The 18,816-nt window shown below is 45.4% G+C and overlaps 1 protein-coding gene across 2 annotated transcripts in view; it reads right to left on the bottom strand.

Moving 5' to 3' along the window:
• The window catches only part of AGBL3 (AGBL carboxypeptidase 3), a 70,963-nt gene that overhangs the window by 5,546 nt on the left and 46,601 nt on the right, over positions 1 to 18,816 (bottom strand). Inside the window, exons 15-20 of one of the 2 annotated variants that reach the window (XM_075067405.1) lie at positions 13,009 to 13,062; positions 11,500 to 11,554; positions 10,708 to 10,779; positions 1,611 to 1,799; positions 465 to 513; positions 121 to 211 (exon numbers count right to left, since the gene is read on the bottom strand). In XM_075067405.1, coding sequence (XP_074923506.1) covers positions 163 to 211; positions 465 to 513; positions 1,611 to 1,799; positions 10,708 to 10,779; positions 11,500 to 11,554; positions 13,009 to 13,062 — 468 coding nt within the window. In that variant the 3' untranslated portion in view covers positions 121 to 162. The remainder of the gene's footprint in view (positions 1 to 120; positions 212 to 464; positions 514 to 1,610; positions 1,800 to 10,707; positions 10,780 to 11,499; positions 11,555 to 13,008; positions 13,063 to 18,816) is intronic. The other variant, XM_075067404.1, reaches the window with a different exon arrangement.

The raw sequence follows: 18,816 nt of genomic DNA on the forward strand, positions 1-18,816 counted from the left end.
ATGAACACTGAGTGTCAGTGTTACTGGTATAAAAGTCCTGCACATCCAGAAGAGGATACAGCCTTCAGATTTCACCGCCAAGACAGCCCAAACCTGGAAGTGCAGATATCCATGTCTTACCTGTAAGTATGTGAGTAGTCCCATTGATTTCAGTGGGGCAAATCACATGCTTAAAGTTAAGCACATGTATAAGGATTTGCAGACCTGGGGCCTAAAATGGCAAGACAAAATGACAGAAGAACAGAGTCAGACAAATAAAAAAGATCAGTAGGGGAAAAAAAGCCACCACCACCTCTGAAAATCATCTTCCAAAAGGGGATCATCCTTCCCCTGGTAAATGATTTTAATCTCTGTTTCAGTCTATTTCCCTCTCCACATCATAAAGAGGGACTTTGAAAAATCAAGCTGGGATCACTCTTTCCCCTCCAAGAGAAATTCTGGAGTCAAATATACTGTTCTCTTACCTGAAGCATTTTCCCACTTGCTTGATGGAGGTTGTAACAGGCAGCTTTACTATAAAAAGTAGGAAAGAAATCATCACTGTAATGAATGTGCACGTCAGATTTAGAGGAAATAGTTCATCATGCAATGCAATACCCTGATGTTTGTCTTTATAGTTTACTCCCACTTTTGATGGCTAATGTAAGTCATTGGGAGTTGTGGGTGCTTAGGACCTCTGAAAATCAAGCCACTTATTTAGGTGCTTAAGTACAGATTAGTAGCCTAATTTTAGGCATGCAGCTTTGAACATTTTGGCCTTGGAGCATATATCCATTATCCTGCTAGTACCTCAGCTAGATTTACCATGATATTTGAAACAGCACAACTGATCAAATAGCCTTCAGATTAAACAAAATTTAGACTATTTAAGTTTGGTAGATGAGCAACATACATTATAACTTCAACTGAATATGAGTAAATGCTGATTTTATTTATTTAATTTATAATCATTTCCAATGTGCTCAACACCTTAGCATCTGAGCACCTCTAACATTAATGAATTAGTTGCAGCACTCCTATGAAGCAGGGAAGTATTATTATTTTACAGATAGGGAAACTGAGGCATACAGCAGTTAAGTGATTTGCCCAAGATCACACAGAACAACTGTGCCAGCGCTTGGAATTGAACCTCAATTACCTGACTCCCAGGTCTGTCTTTAACCACAAGACTATCCTCCCTTCCATTTGTTAGTATAGTTCTATCAAAATCCAGAGAAAAGTCCCCTCTGCTGCACCTAGTTTCAATATGTGTGACTCAGGGTCTCTGGGTTCAATACCTGACCCTGTCACAGACTTCCTGTGTGACTTGGGGCAAGTCACTTCATCTTTTTGAGCCTCCATTCTCCATCTGTAAAATTGGGACAATAATATTTCCTTTCGCCCTCACTTTGAATGTCTTGCCTACTTACATTGTAAACTCTTAAAGAGAAGGACAGTGTCTCCTCCCATTTACATAGAAAGCACCTTACCCACCCCTAAGCACTACTGTAATGCAAATAATAATTCCATCCCAACAGTCTTGCTCTGGGGATTGTAAGCTGTCTGATTATCTCTAATGACATTCAATTTTCTAGATATGTTTTACTGTCCTGGTTTCCACTACTCCTCACCTCTTCGCTGTGCCTTTTTTTCTTTCACTTTCAGCCTATTCATCACCTTGGGAAGCTGACACTCAGAGATTGCCCCATTCCCTGCTGTTGAACCTATATAGCACATTTGTTTGAGGATGGCAGGAGGGAGAAAAAGTCTCTGGGATATGAAATGTTTTAGAGGTTGGGACACATTGGTCCAGTCCAAGTCTAAGAAAACAATAATCAATGTCAAAGATAAATGCATTTAATCATGCATTTCCATTAGTTATTGCTTAGTCATTCTTCCTTTAGCTAGTGCCATTTCCAGGAAAACCTGGCAGAATGTAATCTACAAATCTCTATAAAATTGTTTATTTTTGGATATGGAATACAATAGCTGAGGACTGTGTATAACCCCTCTAAAGGCTGCAGGCCAAATCTCAGAAACCGTGTTCCACTAATGAATGTTCAAGTTCCTTGTTAACCTCTTCTTCTGCAGACAGGCCTTGAACAAGCAAAGCATTTAAGCCTGTGCCTAACTTTAAGAACATGAATGGTCTCACTGAAGTCAATTATTCCTGGAACTCTTTGTGCCCACAATTAGAGGCTGAGGTGAAAAAAAAAACAAGGCCAGATTTTTTTAATCTGTCCCTCCAGAATAGCTGGGCTGGTATATGTATTTGTACCATATCTGTGTAGATGTGAATATAGATGTAAGCAGAGTCAGGATGAGCTCTACCCTAACATCTGGTGGTGAATTATGGGGAGTGTGGAAAGAATCTCAGGGAGTGTGGAAAGGGATTCCAGGTATTTGCATTGGCACATCCACCCCACCTCACATAAGCCCACGGCAGCCTGGGATGGTTATTTTTGACAGCTGGGATCCCCAATTTCTTTGTTATTGAGGCAGGAGGAAAAAAAAGTGCTGTCACTCTAATTATGTGAATGAGGAACTATGAGACTGCTTCATGACAGAAATGACTCAACCTAAATTAAGTAGTACTTGCTAGACAAGGGACCGTGGGTTCAAAACCCACTGAATTGAGAGAGGTTGGGGACTGGTGTGTGTGTACCTGATGGTATGGGCCCCTTTGAGGGCCTGGAACACCAATTACACATCCTCCTCTCTCCACTGTTAAAGAGTAGAGCTAATTTTGATTCCATTAGGTCCATCTACAGACGGCTGAGCTGAATTCATGTTGGGCCAATGGTGCACCAGCACCAGGGCTCCCCTACTAAGAGCTGAAATCACTGAGTGCTGTTGTTAACTAGTGGGGGAGCTGAAGACTATCGCTAAGCGGCTGGCAGAGCGGAGCAGTTTGCAGCATGTTGGAGCAGTCCAGGCACAGTGAGTGGAGTGAAGCGGTTTGCAGGATGGCTGGAATGGCTCATGGATCGGCTAGAGGAGCAGCACAGCTGGTGTAGTGGAGCTGGTCGTGGTGAAGGCTGCAGCAGAAAAGACAATTACTCACATTTGTAAATTGTTGTGTCTTTGAGAGTATTGCTATATTCCATTCAGTTAAGGTGTGCGCACGCCGTGTGCACGTTCGTTGGAAGACTTTTTAACTCTAAAGAGGCAACGACTCGACAGTGGGCGGGAAGGAAGGTGGAGGTGCGGTTGCACTGGAGGAGACAAATAAATCGCACTGCAGACTACTGGAAGATAGTGCGAGCACAGTGGTCTGATTGCTATGGCCAGCCTAGCTCCACTGTTGAGACCTGGATGAGAGTCTGTTGAAGTGCTTTGGGGATATTATACTCCGCCAGGATTCCCGCAGCCAACCTCTCATGTCCTATCTGCCGCTACTCCGACAGAGGGGAAGGAGGGTGGGGTTGGAATGGATAGGTGAGCAACACTCCGCCAAAACAACAGTATACAAAAGTAAGAGTAAAACCGTCTTTCTTCTTTACGAGTCGATTGATCATATCCATTCCAGTTAGGTGATCCCACAGCCTTAACTGAGCGGTGGGGTCGGAGTGAGGATGTGGGGTAGAGTGTAGAACTGCTGAGCGTGCAAAGGATGCAGTCAAATCTTCTAGATTGGTTGGAACCGATTATGCATAGTGCGAAGCAAAGGTGTGGACCGAGGACCAGGTAGCTGCGCGACATATTTCCTGGATTGGTACATGGGCCAGGAAGGCGGCTGATGAAGCATGAGCTCTGGTAGAATGTGCAGTGAGATGGCTCGAGGGAATATGAGCCAAGTCATAGCACGTGCGGATGCACGCCGTCACCCAAGAGGAGATCCTCTGAGAGGAGACAGGAAGGCCCTTCATCCGGTCAGCCACTGCAACGAAGAGTTGGGGGGATTTACGGAAGGGCTTCATCCGATCGATATAAAAAGTGAGCGCCTTACGGACATCTAAGGAGTGTAACTGCTATTCCCGTCGGGATGAATGAGGCTTCGGGAAGAAGACCGGAAGGAAGATGTCCTGATTGGTATGGAAGGCCGACACCACTTTAGGGAGGAACGCCGGATGTAGTCGCAACTGTACCTTATCCTTGTGAAAGATAGTATTCGGTGGGTCCACCGTAAGCGCTCGAAGCTCGGAGACTCGTCTGGCTGATGTAATGGCTACTAGGAAAACTGTCTTCCAGGACAGGTATAGCAGCAAGCAAGTTGCCAACGGCTCGAATGGTGGAAGCATAAGCCTGCTGAGGACTAGGTTGAGGTCCCAGGTAGGGGCAGGGTGGCGTTCTTGGGGGTAGAGGCACTCCAGGCCCTTAAGAAATCTAGTAACTATAGGGTGAGAAAACACGGAGTGGCCACTCTCTCCTGGATGGAATGTGGAGATGGCCGCCAAGTGCACCCTCAAAGAAGATACCGCCAGGCCCTGCTGCTTAAGTGACTAGAGGTAGTCCAAGATAGTGAGGATCGAGACCTCAGAGGGAGTAGCATTCTGCGTTTCACACCAGCAGGACAAATGTTTCCACTTGGCCAGATATGTTGACCGAGTGGAAGGCTTTCTGCTACTCAGGAGTATATGTTGTACCGGAGCGGAGCAGCATAACTCCGACTTGTTTAGTCATGCAGTAGCCACGCCGTAGCTACTGGGTGGCGGACACTGCCGTGGTCCTGCGTTATGAGGTCTGGGTGGAGTGGCAGGGTAATTGGGCTGGCTATGGACAGGTTGAGCAGTGTGGTGTACCAGTGCTGTCTGGGCCACGCTGGTGCGATCATGATTAGGTGTGCTCTGTCCCTGCGGAGTTTTATCAGGACTGTGTGAACCAGCGGGAACGGTGGGAAGGCATAGAGCAGTCAGTGCTTCCACGACATTAGGAACGCGTCCGAGATCGATCCCGGCGAAAGACCTGGAAGGAGCAGAACGTTTGGCATTTCCTGTTTGCGCAAGAGGCAAATAGGTCTATGTGGGGAAAGACCCACTTCTGGAAGACTGAATGAATAACATCTGGCCTTATCGACCATTCGTGACACAGGAAGGATCTGCTCAGTTGATCTGCCAGAGTGTTCCGAACACCTGGGAGAAAGGACGCTACCAGGTCTATCGAGTGGGCTATGCAGAAGTCCCAGAGTTGGATGGTCTCCTGACAGAGGGGGGAAGATCGAGTCCCTTCCTGTTTGTTTATATAATACATGGCCGTTGTGTTGTCTGTAAACACTGAGACACAATGGCCGTGTAGACGCTGCTAGAATGTCTGGCACGTCAGGCGGACCGCTCTCAGCTTTCGGACATTTATGTGAAGCGCCAGTTCCTGCGATGACCAGAGGCCCTGAGTACGAAGGTGTCCGAGGTGAGCCCCCCATCCCAGAGGTGACACATCTGTCATCAGGGACAGTGAGGGTTGGGGCAGATGGAACGGTAGCCCTGCACATACCAGGGAGGGGGTTAGCCACCAGTCGAGGGAGCATAGGGTGCTCGGGGGAATGGTGATTATTATGTCTATTGGGTCCCTGCCCGGACGGTATATTGAATTGAGCCACATTTGGAGAGGTCGAAGGCGGAGCCTGGCATATTGGTCATATATGTGCAGGCAGCCATGTGACCTAGGAGACCGAGACAGGTGCGAGCTGAGGTCATCGGAAAGTTCTGTAGACCTCAGATGATTGTTGCCATTGCTTGGAACTGCGGCTGAGGTAAGTAGGCCTTGGCTAGAATGGAGTCCAGGGTAGCTCCTATGAAGTCTATCCTTTGTGTGGGGACCAGTGTGGATTTCTCCGTATTGAGCATAAGGCCTAAGCGTGTGAATAGGTCCATGACAATGCCTACATGTTGTGTGACTTGTGTCTCGGAGGTCCCTCTGATGAGCCAGTCGTTCAGATACAGGAATACATGTATCCGACATTGGCGGAGGTGTGCGGCGACTACGGCCATACACTTTGTAAACACCCTTGGGGCCGTGGACAGGTCAAAGGGAAGGATCATAAACTGAAAATGCTGGCGGTTGGCTACAAAGTGAAGATACCTCCTGTGCGGAGGAAAAATGGTGATGTGAAAATATGCGTCCTTCATATAGAGGGCAGCATACCAGTCGCCAGGATCCAAGGACGAGATAATGGTCCCCAGGGAGACCATGCGGAACTTCAACTTTATCATGAACTTGTTGAGGCCTCGCAGGTCTAGGATAGGCCTGAGGCCTCCTTTCGACTTGGGGATCAGAAAGTAACAGGAGTAAAACCCTTTGCCCTTTTCGTATTTTGGTACCTCTTGTATCGCTCCTATGGTGATGAGCGTCTGCACCTCTTGTAGGAGAAATTGCTCGTGAGAGGGTCCCTGAAGAGGGACTGGGTTGGAGGGTGGGAAGGCGGGGTTGAAACAAACTGGAGGTGGTATCCTTGTTTCATCGTGTGTAGGACCCAGAGGTCTGAGGTCAATTGGGACCACGTCGGGAGGAAGTAGGAGAGGTGGTTGGAGAAGGGAGGAAAAGGAGCCTGGTCTGAAACTGGTACTCTGTCCTCGGGCGTACCTTCAAAAGGCGGACTTTGGTCCCGCTGGTGGTTTTGAGGGACCGTGGTTTTGGCCTCCTTGGGGTCCTGACTGGCGTCTACGCCCATCCCGCCCACACCGTCTGCCAAAGTCTTGCCTGTGTCTCGGCACAAAGTACGGGCGGTGAGTCTGGGGATGGAAAGGTCTGCGTTGGGTCACAGGTGTATGCATGCCCAAAGAACGCATGATGACTCTATTGTCTTTCAAGCTTTGTAGCCTAGGGTCAGTCTTCTGCGAGAACAGACCCTTACCATCAAAGGGTAAGTCTTGGATGGTATATCGTAGCTCCGGCGGGAGGTTGGAAACCTGTAGCCATGAGATGCGTCTCATGGTGATACCGGAGGTCAGAGTTCTGGCTGCCGAGTCGGCTGCATCTAGTGAAGCCTGGAGGGAGGTTCTGGCTACCTTTCTCCCTTCCTCCAAGAAAGCAGCGAATTCCTGGCGGGAGTCCGGGGGGAGTAGTTCTGTGAATCTACCCACCTCCGCCCAGGTGTTTTAGTTATATCGGCTCAGTAGAGCCTGCTGATTTGCCACCCAGAGCTGTAGGGCGCCTGCCGAACACACCTTGTGGCCGAGTAGGTCCATTCGCCTAGCCTCCTTTGACTTTGGGGCTGGCGCCTTTTGGCCATGGTGCTCCCTCTCGTTAACTGACTGGACAACTAGCGAGCAGGGAGGAGGGTGGACATACAGATACTCGTACCCCCGAGAGGGTACCATGTATTTACGCTCGACCCCCTTGGCCGTAGGGGGATGGAGGCTGGGGACTGCCATAAGGTGTCGGCATTGGCTTGGATGGTCCTGATGAAGGGCAAACCCACTCTAGTGGGGGTATCCGCCAACAGGATGCTCACTACAGGGTCCTCGACCTCCGGGACCTCCTCCACCTGGAGGTTCATGTTGAGCGCTATCCTCCTGAGGAGGTTCTGATGGGCTCTTAGGTCTATTGGAGGCAGCCCCGAGGAGGAAGTTCCCGCCACTGCCTCATCTGGAAAGGAAGAAGAGGAAATGCCAGGGATGAGTGGGTCCTGTATGGCCTCTTGCTCTTGCGCCGGTTCCTGCTCCAGCGGTACAGGGGAAACTGGTGGGTGGACTAGTGCTTCTTCCGTCTTCTGGAGGAGGACGGCTAACTGTGGCCTCTGGTGCTCGGTACTCTGATGAAGCAGAGTGGGCCGGAACTAACGGAGCACCTTGGGCCTGGTGGTATGCCCAAGGTGTCCAAAAGGACCACTGGTGAGGTCCTCGGTCCTGAGACTGGGCTTCTTGGAAAACTTTGGCGGGCACATCCGAATCGTGGTCTTGGGCATAGTAGCTGTCCACATGGGACAACACCGAAGTGTGTCTGGATGGCCATGGAGGAGCGGAGAAGCCTTGGGCAGATGTTCCAATGGACCTCGCTCTACTACGTATCGGGGACTGGTGCCGGGAAGCATATTGGTACCGGGAGCGAGATCGGGACCTGCGACCAGATCGGTGCCAGGAGGTCGACCGAGATCTCGAATCCTGGCATCGTGAATGGCTTCGGGAGGCATGGTGCCTGGAGCGGTGCTGAGATCTGGAGCGGTGCCATGAGTAGTGAGCCGGTGAACGGGATACCGACCGGTGCCACGAGTCTGACTGGTACCGTGGAGCGGAATGGTGCTGGGACTGCGAGCGGTGTCGGGAGCGGGAGCACCGTCTGGACCTGGAGCGTCTGCGGGACCGTGATTGTGAGCGGTGCCGGTCCGCTGTGCCAACAGAGGGTGGTCTAATCAAGGTCGGTTTGCCTATGGATTGTATTACCTGCACCGGTGGTGCCAGGAGTAGAGGCAGTGCCGAGTCTGTCAAGGCGATCAGGTCCTTCACCGCTGAGAACGTCTCCGGCGTGGACAGTATGGTGAGCTCTACCACGGCACGTGCTGGGGAGCTAACAGACGCTGGACTCGACGGCCCTTGTGGGACCGACTTAGTCGGAGCCACGGCGGCTGTCGGCGCCGGGTGATCCAACTTAGGCGCACTCTCTGGCTGCGGTGCGGGCGTCGCCGAAGCAGCAGGAGTCTTGGCCTTCCTCAACCTCGGAGAGAGGGAGCGGCATGGAGCTGACTTCGGAGCTGGCGACGTCCAGTGCCGAGAGGCTTTGGCCGTACCGGTGCGGCCCGGTGCCGAGGAGGCACCTCTGCTCACCGACTGACCAGCGCTCGGTGCCGAGGGTGGAGGGGTGAGATCCGCCTCCATGAGGAGCTGTTTAAGTCTGATGTCCCGCTCCTTTTTTGTTCGTGGCTTGAAAGCCTTGCAAATGGGGCACTTAGCTGTCAAGTGTGATTCCCCGAGGCACTTCAAACAGGAGTCGTGTGGATCTCCTGTCGACATCGGCTTGTGGCAGGCCGAGCACGGTTTGAAACCCGGTGAGCTGGGCATGGACCCCGGCACTTGCTGTGGGGAAGGGGCTAATCCCTGAACCCCTCTAACTATTACTAAACTTACTTTGCTATTAAAGAAGTAACGTAAGTATAACTATATATATAAAAGGATTATAACTATATACACAATAACGAACGAGAAACTATGAGTTGCTAGGGAAGTGGAGGTCAGCTGCGCTGTGCTCCACTGTTCCAACGACTGACACGGGCGGTAAGAAGAAACTGAGAGGTGGCTGGGTCGGCTGGGGTATACATCCGGTGCCATAGCGGCGCTACTCCAAGGGGCGCCCAGCCGACCCACCGAGTGTTGCTAGGGTAAAAAGTCTTCCGATGAACATGCACGCGGCGTGCACACACCTAACTGGAATGGATATGAGCAATCACTCAAAGAAGAACTCCACAGAGAGGTGGAGCAGTTGCCCTGGCCCACGTAAGCTGCCCCTTAACACCCTGTGTGGGCTTCCCCTCTCACCATTTCCACCCAGGCTGCGGCGGGTAAAACTCTGCAGATAAACTTTTGAACTATGGGTGGCACTGACCAGAGAGTTTCGGGTTGTTGGACTTTGGGGTGATTGGACTTAAGATCCTAAGGGGGAAAGGACATTGCCAGACATACTTGGAGGTGGGTTTTTTTGCTTATGGTTTGTGTTATAATCCTGTTTGTGGTATTTCTCCAATGTGATGCCACATTGTTTCCCTCCTTTATTAAAAGGATTTTGTTACACTCAGACTCCGTGCTTGCGGGTGCGGAAGTATTGCCTCCTAGAGGCACCCGGTGGGGGGGTGGTATGTAAGTGTCCCAGGTCACTGGGTGGGGGCTCGAGCCGGTTATGCATTGTGTTATTGAAACAGAACCCCTGAATACTAAACCCAGCCCTTGTTGCTACCAACTCAGAGGGGCAGAAGGGTTATATTTATACACACCACTCTAAAACTACTTTTACTCTAAATAAATAGTGTGTGTTTGTGTGTGTGGGGGTTAATACTGAAATACAATATATTCCAACAAGAAAAACTCTTCAATTGCTATTATTTAATTTAAAAAGTTAGCAAGCTGGAGACCAGCAACAAAATTTTTTGTGGAATTTTTGAAAGCCTTAGCTGTCATCTTTGATCCACTAACCCAAAGAGGCAGAAGGAGGCAAAATGTAAGGAAAAGTTTAAATTATTTTTCTATTTATTTTTAAATATATTTTTTCTGCTTCCCATCAAATTTGACAAGAGAATAACCATCAAGTAGATAGCTTCCTTGCTAATGGAAGGTACAGCAGCTCTGAATTCATGTCAGGAAAAACTGAGGGAGATCCAGAGACCTGTTTTTAAGCAGCATGAATGGAAAGCATGAAATCATCATTAAAACAAATTGTTACAGTATGATATTATTATTATCCTTCAGTATTATATCATGGGTTAGTTTTTTTAAACAAATAGCCTTCACAACATATAAGAGCTTTACGAATAAAAAAGAGAAAGCTACAGTCTAAAATATATCCCTATGAGTTACCAATAAATCCTGACCATGAACCAACTCCATAGGGTTTCCTGCATTTTAAGTGCTCAAATGCACACATTCTCCTTACTTATTTATTATAATAATAATAAAAACAATAATGTTATTGTTATAATTACAGAACGCCAAACTTGATACGCTCCCTATAAGTGATGAGGCCACTTATGTCAGAAAGACAACTTCCAGTATCCTCAGTACAGCTATAGACAGAAAAAATATGTTATCACATATCTATACTTAATTGATACACAATATAGATACACACACGCACACTGTTACTCACCCAATCCCTGTTCAGGAAAATAAGGACTGAGATACTGTTCTGTGTAATTTGCTTGCACAGCTGGTACAGCTTCTGGAAAAGATTTTAAAGATTTAAGGGAATATAAGCTTCAAGTTTTCTAGCTGCATATCATTTCAACATGGTTGCTTAACCAGGTCAGAAATGGGCCAGAAGTCAGACGTGAGCGAAGATGTATTTCGAGCTTTGCAACATTTTGCAAATGAAATGTTATGACATTTTGTAAAGGAGAAAATATTGATTGTGTGTCTGTGGAGAATCTCTCTCGAATAAATAATTATTCAAGGCATAAATAAATAAATAAATAAATAAAGTCCAAGTAAAAACAAAAATTAACAGTAGGGTGGGGCGAGGTGGGAGCAGGGAAAGCTCATACTTGGAATTGAATTCTTTTACTTTCCTCATAGCCTAACTTATAGGTTCCCAACTCTACTCATAGACTCATAGACCAGAAGGGACCAATATGATCATCTAGTCTGACCTCCTGCACAAAGCAGGCCACAGAACCCTACCCATCCATTTCTATAACAAACCCCTAACCTATGTCCGAGTTATTGAAGTTTTCATATTGTGGTTTGAAGACCTCAAGCTGCAGAGAATCCACCTACGATAAGCTAGTGGGGCGTGTGATGTCTTTCTGCTCAGTTGTAGGCCCATGAAGCAGCAGTCTAATGCTATGTCCTACAAATCCCATCAATTATCTGTGCTAAAAGACAATATTGGGATTACAGGGGCTTCATACCCCTCTTCCCTTCCCCAAAAAGTGAGGCTTACCTTTCACCATGGGATCAATTTCCTTAAGTATTTTATGTAATGCCATGCTGCTAGTCTGTAAGAGAGGACAGAGACATATATTTATGTTACTATTATTATTAGTCTACCCTAAATGAAACTGTGTGAGAGATGGAAAGAGAAAATGGCATTGTGATGCTGCTCAATGGTTTGTTGAGGGAGTGCAAATTGGTTCAATGATTTCCCCAGAAGGTGAAAACTTGGGTAGAAGTTGAGTGGTTTGTTCAAGTGGGAGAGGAGTAATTGGTTGAGGCTGAGTGGTTTCAGGAAGGCTGAACTGTCTGGTTGGATTGTTGTTGGGATGGGCAGAACAGACTGACCATGGGAGTGAAGCACGACGTAGAGGTACTGGGGACATTCAGACTGATGGAAAACACTGGGTGACATGATAGACCTTGTTCCTGGAATCTGTAATTTGGGGATGGTAGTGGAAACTGAGAAAAAAATCAAGCAGGAAGACTCACAGAATATTAATTTTATGTGCAAAGAGATTCAGTTTTATGTTTCTTAGAATAATTTTTAGCGGCAAAGTTAATACATGAAATAATTTTACAAATATGATTTTGGGGATGACTGGGTCTCTTTACCAGGTTCATGAACTAATAAAGTAAATGAATCAATGGCAATAGAGACAAGGATTTATCATCTTTTATTTATGTTCTGCTCAACTATATCTCTGGCACTGCATAACAGTGAGAAGGACCACAGCAAGATTCTTTAAGATGAAACTCACTATTCCGATTGAGAGTCTTTTAAAAAGATTTTGGGCCAAACGCTCAGCTGGTGTAAAATACCATTGCTCTACTGAAGTCAATGGAGTTATGCTGGTTTATGCTAGTGGAGAATCTGGCCCTTTGTGCACATCACTTTATTTGTAGAACTAGTGTATCTTTTAATAAGTGGCAGTGCTTACTAAAGCAGGCTGCGCATCACTGTACTTTTTGAATACAATATTTAGTGTTCCTGGGCCATCTGAGGGCCCCTGACAAGGCTTCCTTTAGGTGGTGGCCTGAGTGGCAGTGAGGTTTCCCTTTTTTTTTTTTTGTAATTCCTTGATTCCTCAGGATTTAGCAGCCTGCCTGACAAGTGCTGTCTACTGTGTCAACCAGAATCTTTCTTACTGGCCTGTTCAAGCTGGGTTGTGTAATACTTGTAACATTGTTTTGGCTCACCAGTCTACTTGCCTGAAATTTACAAATACTTTACATGCCCTCTATCACTAAATCCTAGTTTGGACTGACACTCTTGAGTAGGACTAATTTAGACTTGTGGCCTTAATTAATGCCCGTTTTGCACCTTCACTTCTCAGCTGGGCCCACTGTTTTAAAATCCCATGTATGAGGGGTACTGAAGGTTAACAAATAAAGAAACAAACAAAAGCTAACCATCATATTAGGGATGGATGCAGATTGATCCTTCTGGACAGCATGATTTATAATAGGAACTATAACCTCCTAGATCACAAGATTCTTTCTGCTCAAATACAAGTACCTGGACTTTGGTGACATCATTGCTTCTGGAACTAAAGGGAAGATAGACTGAAACCTTTGAAAAGAGAAACATATAAATCATATGACAGAATGACACCATCGACACCACAAACCAATAACCTACTTCATGCTATTATTGTTCAGAGAGCTCTTCGTAGACTAAAGCAATTAAATAATTCCAAACATCTTTTACAATTTTACTTTTCGTACACAACGGGAGTCAATAAAGGGAAAATAGCAAACAGGCTTTTATTTACCTGCACAAGAAAAAGCATTATGTTTGAAAACAGTTTCTAAACACAATCTAAAACACGGTTTCTCTAAACCAATTCTGAACAGTTTGGGCGAGATTTTTTTTTTTTAAATAGGAACCTAAAGTTAGGCATCTAAATAACTGGCCTGAATTTTAAAAGTGCTGAACACTCAAAGGTACCCATTGACCTGTATGGATGCTGCTGGCACTCAGCACTTTTGAAAAACTGGTCACATTATGTAGGTGTTTACACAGAGATTTAAGAGCATGACTTAAAGCTCTCATTTTTTCAAAATCTTGGCTTTAGGGCTAGATTTTCAGTGATCAGGACCCATAATACGAGTCTCATTTTCAAAAGAGCTCAGCTCCTACAAACTAAAGAATTCAGCACCCAACATACTGAATTCTTTTGAAAATCTGACCTCAATTGTGGAACCAGATTTTTTAAAATCTAAGGGGCTAGAGTTGGGGGGCTCCTAGCTGTATCAAGAGGGGGCCAAAGTGGGTTGGGGAGAAAAACAAAAATATGAGATACCATTTGGAATTTCAGTATCAGACGTAGGCCCTGAACTTGTAAGAGATTCTATGCTGATGATCCCCTGTGCCGCCGCAGATCCCCACTGACCACCAACAGAACAGTGTGAGATCACTCTGATTTTGTTGCACAACAAGGCTTATTCTAATAACAAAAGATCCAAGACTCTCTTTCCTGCTTTAGAATTTCATTCCCATGCTCCCTGCACACACAGTGCAACTCCATCAGTTCTACCTTCTGAGTAAGATGTATCTCGGAAAAAACAGGAAGATACACCATGCATCCTTTAAATCAACAGGCAGGATGGAAGCCGCACTATGGTTAGAAATGGGAAGTCTGAGACAACAGTTGATCAGTACCAAATGTGTATTAAGTTCTAGATATACAGTGCGTTATTAATTACTATTTTTTGTATTCTGAAAGAGCCCACAGTATACTAGGTGCTGCCCCCACACACAGAAAGACACATTACTTCCCCTGAAGCTTTACGGCTTCCAATCTAATGCTCCAGTCCTGCAAACACTAATGCACATGTGTAACTTTACACACGGGACTTGCGAGATAGGATAAGTTGAAACAGAATCATCAGTTATACATTTCTAATTACTAAATAAATAATAATAAAAACACCCACCCATCCTGAGGCCACTATATTTACAACGAAGACCTGAGTCCTTCTGTGAATCCCCTTTAAACTTGGCTAGGTTAACAGAACATTCATTTGATTGCTACATAGCTGTTCTTGGCCAACAGCATTTGGGTTATGCAACAATTTATGGGAACTGCCTTTTGACCTGCCTACCAACTATGAGTCTGATTGTGGTGTGTTTGTGTGTTCTAGACATGAGTGATAGCATTGTTTCTTTCCTGTTAGCAGGCAGTGTACCTGAAAGAGCAGAATTCTTGTAAATTTCAATTTACTACCTGCACATAAGAAGATTTATTTCAGGGATCAGCAACCTTTCAGAAGTGGTGTGCCAAATCTTCATTTATTCACTCTAATTTAATGTTTCGCATGCCAGTAATACATTTGAACGTTGTTAGAAGGTCTCTCTCTCAAAGTCTATATTACAGGGATAGGCAACCTATGGCACGCGTGCCGAAGGCGGCACACGAGCTGATTTTCAGTGGCACTCACACTGCCCTGGGGATTCTCCATTTTAATTTAATTTTAAATGAAGCTTCTTAAACATTTTAAAAATATTATTTACTTTACATACAACAGTAATTTAGTTATATATTATAGACTGAGAGAAAGAGACCTTCTAAAAACGTTAAAATGTATTACTGGCATGCGAAACCTTAAATTAGAGTGAATAAATGAAGATTCGGCACAGCACTTCTGAAAGGTTGCCGACCCCTGCTATATTATATAACTAAACTATTACAAGATTGCAATTTTATATAACTAAACTAAATAAGCTTTTTTAAATGTTTAAGAAGCTTCATTTAAAATTAAATTAAAATGCAGATCTTATCAGATTAGTGTGATCCTTGCCCTTGCTTTTCCTTGCTGAGTTTTCCAATGTTTGGCACATATTTGGATACTTTAAGCTGCACGCAGGCTTCTGAGTGATCAGTTGTTAACTGGCTCCGAAAGGGACAGAAGACAGATCTCATGTGTGGAAATACCTGTTCACACAGTATGTGAATCCAAATGCTGAAAGCATTGCAAATGCAATTTTCTTCAAACAGTTAAATTTCACTGGCAGGGACGTCCAGCAGGTCAGAATAGAGGCCCCATGATCTCTCTCGGTAGCTTCAAGTGCACTCTGCAGATTTCCAAACTTTGATAGCCACAATTCTGAGCTTCTTAACTGAATGAGCTGCATTTCAAAATCTTCAACACCCATCCACTGAAATTCAGACAAATCCAAGTCACCTGCATTGACGTTTTCAGGTTTAATTAGAAAAGAAAGCATTGGGCCAAATTTCTGGAAATGTTGAAATCTGTTAGAAAATTCTGATTCCTGTTCTTGTATGTACATTCCAATCTCATTGACACTGACAGTGCAACGTGTCGATAGCTCTTTTATGTGTTGGAAGTAGCAGAAAGTCGAAGTTCGAATATCCTGAGGAAAAAAACCTGCTACTTTTACAACAAATGCCTTCCAGGCTTCATAAAGATACAGACCCGTTTGCCCTGCACCCTGGAGACAGAGGTTGAGTTCGTTTAGGTGAGCTGTGATGTCAGTTAGCAACATGAGCTTACACAGCTATTTGTCATCATCCAGTTTGGGGTAGTTTTGTCCTTCTTCTGACAAAAAGGCCTTGACTGCATTGAAACAGTTTACAAAGCGCACCAAAACCTTGCCATGACTTAGCCACCGAATGTTGCTGTGAAGTGGAATGTCATTATCAGCACTGTCCATCTCTTCTAGCAGTGCTTGAAACTGTCTGTGAGTCAAAGCAGATAGAGCAACAAGGAAATTCACAATTCGCACCACTGTATTCATCACATTATTAAGCTCTAAATTAGAAATCATAGCACACAGGTTTTCCTGATGGATAATACAGTGAAATTTGACTGTTGGGTGGCCAATCTGATCTTCAAGTAACTTTACAAATCCCTAGGAGCACCATTCGTCGTCACACAATATTTTTCTGATGTCAACTCCTCATTCTTCAAAATGGCTTACAAAACTTTCCGCTATATCTTTCCCCTTTGTTGTGCCATGCAGGGGTTTTAGGCAACAAAGTTCCTCTTGGATTTCACTGGAAGCACAATATCTTGCAACAACTGCCAAACATGGAATGTTGTTTATATCCACGATGTTACCAACTGCAACGCTAAACACTGCTGTGTCTTTTAATGCAGTCATCTGCTTTTCATTAATGTTTTCTGCCATTTTGCTTAGGTGTCTCTCAACTGTTCTGGCAGAGACAGGAAGTTCTTCTATTCTAAATACAATCGTATCTTTTATTTGGCAAATCATTGAACAAAACCTCTGAACTGCTGAAAAAAAAGACAGTTATGCACCTTTGTAACTGTTGTTCTTCGAGATGTGTTGCTCATATCCATTCCAATTAGGCCTGCACACCTAACTGGAATCGATATGAGCAAGCATTCAAAGAAAAACTTCTTTTATATATTCCCCATCTGTAAACGGCTTTCTGTTTTTTGCAATGCACTGTGCAATCTTGTAACTTCCTTCTGTAGCTTGATTTTTACTTACTCTTAAACATTTAAAAACACTGCTTTGCTTCTCATATCCTGCTCCTGCCTTTTTGATCGATTCAGTCGTGTCTGCTTCATCAAGAAAGGTTTTCTTGTGCTTCATTTCAAAATGTCGTCGAACACTTGATGTGCGACAAACAACACTTTCAAAACAGAAAGCACAAACAGCACGATCCTTCTTTTGAATAAATCCAAATATGTCTGTCCAAGAAGGTTGAAATGAACGGACATCTAACTTTGCTTTCTTGGGCACTGACATTTTGTCAAATGTACCCCTCAACTCACAGTAGAAAAAGAAATTGTGATAGATGACACCCACATCATCAAATGCAGTGCGCTGTTCCATGTGGTGATATAAGCAGTAAATCAGGACTTAAAATATCCCAGTGGCTCTGAAACAATTTTTAAGGTGGGGGTGCTGAGCTGCACCCCCTCTTGCCCCCGTCTGCATCCCTCACTGTTTCAGGCTGGGTCCAGTGGGCCACAGCTGGGAGCGGTTGCAGAGTGCCAGGCCGAGGACAGGACAGAGCCCTGGGCCTGCGGCGGGACCCCAGGCTGGCAGCGGAGCCCTCCGGATCAGTGCCCGGGACTGGCAGCAGGCTGAGCAGAGCCGGCAGACAGAACCCTGGCTGGCAGGGGGCTGGTGGCCAGTATCCCAGGCCAGCAGCAGGCTGAGTGGGGCTGATGACTAGGACCCTGGCTGGCAGGGTACCAGTACCCCAGGACAGTAGTGGACCCCCCCGGACCGGTGGCGGGGACCCAGGGCTGGCGGCCGGGATCCCGGCTGGCTGGGGGCTGGCAGACAGAACCCTAGGCCGGCAGCAGAGCCCCGAGGCCAGTGGCCAGGATCCGGGCAGTGTGAGTGTCACTGAAAATCAGCTCGCATGATGCCTATGGCACACATGCCATAGATTGCTGATCCCTGGTTTATTTTATGATCACTCAGCAGTGGTCTTGTCATTGATATGCCAGAAGTCCAGTTCTATTCCATTTCGACCTACTGGTAAAATTCCCATGGACTTTAAGGGGAACATGATTGGGCATGAGTATTTGTCTATAGTGTACTAAAGTATTAATTTAAACATGCTACTTGTTATAAGGGAATCAGATTTTATATCCAACAGTGCTGACAGTGTGCTTTTGACACAATTAAACACAAGATATGCTAGCTTGGTCAGTTAATAAATGCTAAGTATCATGTTACCTCCTTTGAAAGGTAGGAAGGTATGTGAATCGGCATCACGCATCATGAATAGTGCAAATATTTTGATATTCAGAACTCTAGGCTGAAATGGTTTCCAAGATTATTTAGAACCATCCATGCCTTTTTCTCTAGAACCCCAATAACCCTCTTCTTTCCCTCCTCTTTACAGGCCCCAAAACGTTTGATAGGATTGATGGAGAAATGCGAGAAGAGTGTAACATTTTAAAGGACTGACAGAAAACCCCATAGGAAGGAAATCATGGAGAGAAAGTTTTTACAGAAGTAGAGGGAGAGTACTAGGTGGCTTCTGAAGTCAGAGGGGATCTGGTCAAATCCCCTACTCCTATGCATATCCCTACAGAAAAGCAAGGTTGTCAAATAACATGCTAGTGGAGACTGAATTTTAGCATCTTTGGCCTCTCTCAGATTCTTGGATGTTGGTACCTTCCTTTCATTGGAAACCTGTGACCTAAGATAAATACATTTTACTGTAAAAAGAAGTGATCTTTTTCAGATTAATTATTGTTGTTTTATCATAACAGTGTGTCCAAACTCACTCCTTCTGAATGAAGCAGCCCATATGTTATTCTATGGTCAGATAAAAAAGGTACCTCCATAATTTAAGAGTACTGAAAAGCT

Source organism: Chelonoidis abingdonii, chromosome 1, assembly GCF_003597395.2.
Source record: "Chelonoidis abingdonii isolate Lonesome George chromosome 1, CheloAbing_2.0, whole genome shotgun sequence".
NCBI classification, from domain to species: Eukaryota; Metazoa; Chordata; order Testudines; family Testudinidae; genus Chelonoidis; species Chelonoidis abingdonii.